At 35.1% G+C, this 8961-nt stretch overlaps 1 protein-coding gene across 1 annotated transcript; it reads left to right on the forward strand.

Annotated features, from left to right (window-relative positions):
- The first annotated feature begins 624 nt into the window (after nt 1-624).
- On the forward strand, nt 625-2591 carry LOC149214970 (uncharacterized). The gene is made up of 3 exons (XM_089391023.1): nt 625-878; nt 986-1054; nt 1680-2591. Exons 1-3 carry the CDS (start codon nt 779-781, stop codon nt 1985-1987), a joined length of 477 nt encoding a protein of 158 aa, XP_089247149.1. The 5' UTR covers nt 625-778; the 3' UTR covers nt 1988-2591.
- The last annotated feature ends 6370 nt before the right edge of the window (nt 2592-8961 follow it).

The raw sequence follows: 8961 nt of genomic DNA on the forward strand, positions 1-8961 counted from the left end.
TCTTTATGCAAAATGATACGTGGATCCCATATGGAACTCGAAAGTTTAATAATTTAAACCGACTTAATGTGATATTCCCTAATGTCCATGGAAAATTATTAAAAAATATGATGGTGATTGACAAATGCTTTTGAAGGTACAATGTCCATTGTGAGCATTTAAAAGTCGAACTTTTATGTCCCTTATCCTTATTAGTCCCTGCCATCTGGCATCCGGCAGGGACTATAGTAACCGTTCGGCGGGGAGATAGCATTAATTCGCAGGGTTTTTCAGTGGTATTATCACTTATGTTCTAAAGTTTGCAATTGATTTTCTGTTGGCCATCTTATTTGGCCTCTTCCCGAGGCGGAAGAGGCCGGACCATATGTTAAACTGATATTTAACCACAATCATGTGCCCTTGACGGTTTGCGGTTTCGATTTAATGCTGACATTAATTCCTTAATTTTTACTGTTAAGTGCGAATGGGTGCATATCCTAAGTTGCTTGTTCTTTTGCAGCTGTCGGCCGTATGGTCAAGGTTTGCATGGTGCTGTAGCGTTTGTTAACATGTGGTGGATCTTCTGGTACACGTGTTTTCTGGTATACTGTTACCCTGCTATCTATATCAGAAGTGCCCAGTAGTCGGTTTTCATTGGAATTTTGTGCACCGATGAAACCTGCCGGTAACTCAGTGAAACTCTGCCGTATCGTTCACTGAATTGATCTCGGCCCGATACTGAACCCTGCCCACATCCATCCGGTTGTCCTGATGCCCACATCGTGTCGTTGTTCACATCATGAAATTTCTATGGACTGGTCTCGGCTGCTTCAGGCCTCTGGAGTCTGTCGAGGGGCTCCCTGGCTGGGTTATGACTCTGCCATCCGAGAGCGGTCACGGTAAGCCTGCGCATCCTTGTGCTTTTGGTGTTTACTGCACAGTGGTTCATCAAAAATTCATTCAAATACTTATTCCATCTTTAATATGTTGTTCTCTTCTGCCGCAGGTGCTACGCTATGGCAACGAAACCGGGTGGGCAACCCTTTCAGGCTTCATTGCCCGAGCCGCCTTCCGGGTAAGAGAATTTCTCTAAGGATGACTTTAAGATGGAAAGATTGGGTCCGTTGAATGTCCGAACTGGGTTTTCCTTTTTGCAGGCTTTTGCCTGAGTCTGGTTCTTCTTGAGAGAATTTGTTTTCTCTTTAATGAAATTCTACATTTCTAGCTACAGTCACACAGTACAGAGGAGAAAAAACACTCAATACTCCTATTCATTTTGTTATTATGCATGGAATTGTCGATTGTTTTTTATACTTAATGAAAATTCAATTTCTGACCAAATCTGTGACATGCTAGTCTGTGAAAAACTAAAGGTACCTTCCACATGGGGTCTGACATGTAGCTAGCCTACGAGCAGCAATTATTTGCATTTGGGTCAGTTGGCCACCACAGAAACAGTTGCACTGGCCTGTCTCTTGTGCAAGTCAAATAAAGCAGTAAAAAAATGGATTTCGTTAAAGTCAGATAAGATGGAAAACAAAGAATATGTACCTGTAAACTTAATAAATTACTGCTCTCCATGATTATCTAGCTAGCCAGCTTTCAATTCGCTGTACAAGAATCTGATTTCATTTCCTTACGCCATCATAAAAATGTGAACTTTACAATCAAAAATCTGACGGAATTGGCCGTATGGATAGACCGGAGGTCAGGAATTAAAGATGGCATCATGGCAACCTGGTCGGAGATGAGGCACTTAAAGTTGTTTTATCCCATAAATGCTTCTGAAGAGGATCTTCCCCAGGACGTCAAGAACATGAAGAAGCTACAGAGTTTTATACTACACGGTTACAAAGGGTTGAATCTGCCGAATTGCAAGTTTGAACAATCTCGCACCCTTGGACCTTCTCACTCCCACGGCCTTCGACAACAGCTACTACAACATTCTGCGATTCCAGAATGGACTGCTCCACTCGGATCAGCAATTATTCAATGGCGGCTCTACTGATAATCGGGTTTCTTTCTACTCCCTCGATCCAGTTGCCTTCTTCAATGATTTTGCCGCTGCCATGGTGAAGATGGGGAACATCAAACCTCTCACCGGGAACAACGGGGAGATCCGAAAAAACTGGAGGAAAATCAACTAATACTTCAAAGCTCTTTAATAGAATCATATGCAAAGTTTGTAATACGTATGCATATCGCGCTTTAATAGAATCATATGTAAAGTTTGTAATACGTATGCATATCACGATAAAGTGGTTTTTTTGGCGGGCACGTGCTTAGATCGTCGCAGTAGTTCATTGGTAAATATCCATAGCTGGATTCGAACCCACCTGCTGAAGCTGAGCTCGCTGAAGAACCGGCAGGTGGTTTGCATGCAAGCCTCGAGTCTCAGCTTCACTGAAGAACCGGCAGGTGGTTTGCATGCAAGCCTCGAGTAATGCTGGATGAATTGACACGTGCTCTTGTATTATGCTCTAATTCAAATTATGCAAGTCTCCGCATTTTATAAAGTTATATTTACCATATTTATCGGTCCAACTCGGGTTTTATAATTTGCATTTATTTGTTGCATACTGGCCTGTCTCTTCTGCAAGTCAAATAAAGCAGTAAAAAAATGGATTTCGTTCCTGTTTTTCTACGCAACCACAATAATTAGGTATATGTTTTTGTCACTGTTTTTCTACGCAACCACAATAATTAGTTATATGTTTTTGTCATATAACTTAACCATATGGATTGTTTTTCAAAATTTTGCAATTTTCTTTCGCATCTAAATTTTCAACAGTTTTCTTTCTGACTAGCTACTGAAAGTACAATGCTGTAAATGTCAACTTGCAATTTTCTTTGGCATCTAAATTTTCAACAGTTTTCTTTCTGACTAGCTACTGAAAGTACAATGCTGTAAATGTCAACATCAACTTGACGCAGGGACTTGCTGCGTCGCAGCTCCCCTTGTTTAACAATCATATCATAATCATATCATAATATATCAATAGGTTCCTATTGTTTTGAATAATATTTTTTTAATAACCATGTACATTTTTTTATTATTAATTACAATATCAACAAACCTATTATTGGTATTTTTACTCTATATAAATTTTTTAGTTTAGGAGAAGGCCCACTCAGAAAAGATGGTACCCCATGTATGTCCAAAAGTATGGCCACATTGTTTTGATACTCTTAAAAGGAAAACCACTGGCCACATTGTTTTGATACTCTTAAAAGGAAAACCACTAAACAAGGTATAACAATTTAGGTATTTAATTATTTATTTGGCACCGTTAAAATGATACCATGTGTGACACTAATGGACCATGAAATAGCTATTGTTTTTTGTTACGACTATCCATTGTCATAACTTTCTGGAATATTGGTGTACAATCTTAGATACTTTACTTGGTCATCACTTTTTTCTTGGTATGAATATGGAGATTAAATAGTTTATATAAAATATTAATTTAAATTTAAATTTATATGAGATATGTAATTTTGGCATACTAAATAATGTTTTTAATTTGATTATATATTGGAAAATATCTCTAAAAATCACATTATTTAACCCCCTACCTATACGAACCTAATACACTTTCCTAATTTAATAAAGAAAACTTTACTTTCACTAAATATTGCAGATATTCATTTTTTCATTAATTTTTTATACCCTTTTATATTTTTTCTTTAACTTTGAGTTCCATTTTTTATACCTGTCAATATAAAAACTCTTTGCCCCCTATTATATGCTCAATATATTATGTCATTTTTTCCTTAATATATGCCCTCCAATATGAATGCACGTGGTATGGTATTTCTCCCCCAGTGAAGCCCCCATGTACATTTCAAATGAATTTGTATTTAAATAATAACATATTACAAATGAATTTAGTGTAAATTTGATGAACTCCCACTAAATCATTTTTTCTAGATCATCTGCAAGGTAAGCATCATTGATGCTAAAACCAAAAAATTGTATAATGTAGCCAATGTGAGGCTTACATGCATGGAATTACTAATAGTAAATCTACCAAATAACAATGTTAATACCACCAAGTAACAACTTTGATGTTGAAAGAATTGAGGAACTATTTAGAGAGAAAGTAGGACATTTATCCTCTAGCATTGTCCATCTGTCACTTGTGCCAAAGGTGTGTGTAAATGGTCATGAAGGGCTCAAAAATAGATTTGTTATAGCATTATCCATTCGATAAATGCATGCAAAGTACATGTAAATTGTCACAATGAGGCTTAGACATAGATTTGTTGCAATGTAGCATAATGTGTTGACCTTGATTTTCAAGAAGCCAAAATTTGAGTAATTCCATTCATTATTGGATGTCCTAGCATTTTTAATGAACAATTTAAAAACTAATACCTCTCTTCATTGTTGGGTTCATAACTAATAGTTCCATATCCAGTTGATGTTCAAGAGCAAGAAATAGATTCAAATCCAACCATTGGCCTAGTTACACCCCTTCTAGCTTCAGAAGCAATTAAAGTTTTCTTAGAGATTTAGTAGAATGGAGGACGATGAAAACATACCATGACACCTTCTTTGAGCAACATATGGAGAGAAGGACATGGTCTAAACAATGAAATTAACATATACATGGTATTACTCTATTCTTTATTTTGGTATGAAATCTAGTAAAGATTGGTGGATTTGTTGACAATCATTATCATATCAAGGCAGGTGGGTGAGATGGAAGCAACTGTGGACGGGATGCTTCCATTTTATTCATAGGGTTTCAAATCGATTGATGTGTTGATATATATATCACTTATTCCCTTCAATAATTTAAGCTTTATCCTCATTTTTCATAATTCAAAAGAAATGGTACTATAGGTAACAATCATTATTAGGAACTCCTCAACCACTAACAATTGTGTGGTTGGAAGGACTGGCTCTACATTCCCTATCTTTTGAATTCCAATAATCAAAATGATGCTTGCACCTATCAAAATAACATGACACAAATAGACATGGGAATAAGCCCTTAGAGAGCTAGAAATATATCCTTAAGCAAGTCCTCTGATCATAGGTTAAGATCATGTTTGTATACACATTCATTATGCTTTGAGAGCTAATAGTAGTAGATATTGTAGGTGTAGTGCCAATTTTATTATAGGAAACTTAGTAAAGGAGGCAAAGCTAAGAGTTTCATTAGAGAAGGCAATGACAAAGGTCCCCTCCTTAAGTTTCATCTATTGATTAAGATAAATCCATTCATTTACCGAATGGCACACCTAAAAGGACAAAATGAAAGAGCATGAATAACACCAAAATGCTAAGAGTAAAGGTAGTGTCCATCTCCATTAGCAACATGCAAATGTAATGTTTAATATACATGTGTGTGTTTGTTCAAGTTGCAACCAAATATCTTAATATTTTTTTATTAGTTATTAGACCTTTGAATACACCCAAAATCTTGTGTGTGTGTGTGGACATGACCCTTACATATGCATGTTGTTATAAGAAAAATAAAAACTTTTAAAAAACAAATCTAGTTGAGCTCTTGTTACTATAATAATATTGATGCTTCCTAAGCGCTTCTTTTTTCAGATTGAATATAGGTATATTGCAACCAAATTGATATTGGGTCATTGTTTTGATCTACTTATGTAATCTATCAATATAAAAATGATGTTTTTCATAATAATTTAAAACTTAAATCTATGTCAATTAATCTTAATCTATGAACATTAATGCAAGAAAGAAAATTTACTACCTCTCTCTTGCATGGTTGCAATCTTTGTATGTGTAGCTACTTTTGAGATTTATGACATAGATAAAGGGTTGTGCTCATTATGAATTCTTATGTAGCTCAAGGTCACTCATAAATTTTATCAAGCCTTAAGCACATTTAGGAGTATTATGAATTGTACTCGAAGAAGGAAATGTAGTGATTGGCGGTGTAACAAAGATTAATGAGATGTTGTATGGTTGAACAAAACATTCTAGGTGGTGTAACTTGTAGATATTAATTAATATATAATGTAAGGATTAAAATCTTAATGGATATATTTATTATAAGTATTAGAGAAAAAATATTAATACACACTACCTACAATAAAAGTTCAAAATTGGAATTCAATAATATGCAATTTATTTATTTGACTTACCATAAAAAATAGTATTCATATTCATTTAGATTCAACATTACAAATTAGGATATATATATATAAATAATGATTATATATATATATATATATATATATATATATATATATATATATATATAATCATTGTTATACTAGCAAACAAATAAAAAATCAAACTAGGCAATGAATAACTCATTGTTATACTAACTAACCTTCAATAAGGACTAATAAATAGTTATCTTTTTTTATCTTTTTTTATAACGTGTAAAATTTATTTTATTATAAAGCTAATTTTATTTTTTCTCTTGGAATGTTTAGATTGTACAAATTACGTAAAATTCTTAAAAGAAAACAAAAATTTCCATATTTTGAATAAAAAAAATTACATTTTACCATGAAAATATCAATGCATTTTAGATTGTACAAATTACGTAAAAATGTAAAAAAAAAAAAACAAAAATTTCCATATTTTGAATAAAAAAAATTACATTTTACCATGAAAATATCAATGCATTTGATTAAAAAAAAATCATAAATTAGATCATAAATGTACTACTAAGTTTCTTAATCCATTTTTTCGAGTTTAGTTATAATATTTCTTGGAGTTAAAAAGAGAGAGTTTTTGTAATATATATAACATATATTACTATTGTATAATGAGGTATAATGATTTATATGGTACTATATTAGTTATATAAATTAATATTTTACAACTATTATATTGTAATTAATGATAGTTATACATTTTCTTGAAGGATAAAACTTACCAAACCATGTATGTATTTATACATATTCATTGTAGTGAATCAATCATCATTATTATTGTTGGTGTACATGCACATTAACTATCCTACATTTCCTACACATTAGGTGATTATGTTGGTTTTAGCACTTACTATTTACTTGATCTGAAAATGAGATCTAAGAAAATTAATAAGGTATTACAGACTTATGTGCATGGATTTGCCTATGTTATTTTATGCAATGGATCGATCAGATTGCGAAATACGTAAACTTTGAAGTAGTAAAAGACTATAATAGACAAACATATAAAAACACAGCAAATTTAATAAGGAGTTCACCCAATACTCCTAGGCTACATCTCCTAGTCCAGCCTTCAGTGGTGGTCTCTCTATTATGTCTTCAAGCAGAGTTTTGTTTACAACAGAGAGCTCAATTTGAGCCTCACACAAAAACAGATTACAATAACAAGAGCTTCACTTGAATCCCTCAAGCTTCCTCTGAGTACACCGACTCCCACATAGCTCTCAATTTGTTCTAAACTTTGTCTCACATTTGCTTTTTGAACACTGCCTGTTTGTGGCTTTTAAAGCCAACTGTGTTGCCTGTTCGTTTCACATCCTCGGCTCTCAGTCTCCCCGACCTCTGAACGCTTAGAATCCCTCTGCCAACATTATTCAATCATTATTTAACGTATGGAAGGGAGGTGGCCACCTATCCATAATGCCAAAATACCCCAGGTCTCTGAAGTCATTTAAAATAGCTGCGTCCTGTTAAAACACAGGGAAATGCATTTTGAAACGGAGGAACTGCCAAAACATGACAAGTCAGACTTCAAAATTCCTTAAATCCTCCCTATTCTCCATCGGGTCCACCTGTTGTCGCTGTCACAAATCGCAATGCCTCGTTCCCTTTGTATTTTGGAAATACACAAAAATCACGAAAATATATTGAAATGGCCCTGTTTGCGGATCTCAAATCCTATAAAATATTGTTGATAATCCTATTGGGTTCAGATCATCGGGTCGCTCCGATTGTGATATTGCAATCACTCATCGCAATGCCCCTGGGTCATTATAAGCACTCCTGCAATTCCCCGATAGCGATCTTGCGACATAATATGCGTCGTCGATCTACGCGCTTGATCGACTGTCCATATTAACTCTGCCAATCATCATCGCCATATACATATGTTAAGCGTCGATATTGTTGTTCACGATCGCAACTCTTATGTGGATCTCACTGATCTCTGCCAACCGTCACCGCCGATTGCGATTGCCGATCCGATCTGGACTATTGATCGGCTAGATCGGACGGCTACTGTGCATCACTTGTTCTGCTTGCAATTACTCTGTTTTTTTCATGATTTCACGGGTTCTGGGCCTCCTGATAATGTTTCTCCGCCCTGCTAAGGGTGTCCCTCTTATGATAATTTTGATATTTTTAAGGGATTTTGGCCTTGGGCACGATTTTTAAAAGTTTTATGAAGACTTAGAGAGCATTCTTGGATCCATTTGGATCACGCCTTCCCACTGAAAAAGGCTTTTGGACCACCAAAAGTTGGTTTTCAAGCATCACTTAAGTGAGGATACAGTTGCCTCACTTGTCCAATCTCTATCCATTTTTCACTGCTGTGTTTTGAACCTTTGAGCCCAATCCTTAGGTACTCAACATCTCCTCTATGCGTTTTCCTCACCTTCTTGTCCAGAACTGTATCTTCCTGCAGCTCATTAAGGTAGTCAGGCAACAGATCATCAATGGAAGGGAATTGACTTTGCTCTTTAGGATCTTCAATTAAAGAAGGTTCAAACAGTCTTAAATTTTTTGCATTTACTACTAAATAGATATGCATGTACGCTGGCATATCAAGACGGAAAGCATTCTCACCAATTTTCTCAAGTACCTTAAAAGGCCCATACCTTATTGGCTTCAGCTTCTTTCCTTCACCTTGCATTCTATCCTTGCTAATATACAACCATACTTGATTTCCAACTTGGAAGCTATGCTCCACCCGGTGTTTATCATGCCTTGCCTTGTATTTGTCTTGTCTCTTTTCTAGTTGTCCCTGCATTGCCTGGTGAATCTCTTGGATCTGTTTAATGAATCTGGTTGCTTTGTCCACATCACTATGTCCAG

This window comes from Pinus tabuliformis, chromosome 1_1, assembly GCF_031772625.1.
Source record: "Pinus tabuliformis cultivar Carrire ecotype Pingquan chromosome 1_1, CPIR1, whole genome shotgun sequence".
Classification (NCBI taxonomy): Eukaryota; Viridiplantae; Streptophyta; class Pinopsida; order Pinales; family Pinaceae; genus Pinus; species Pinus tabuliformis.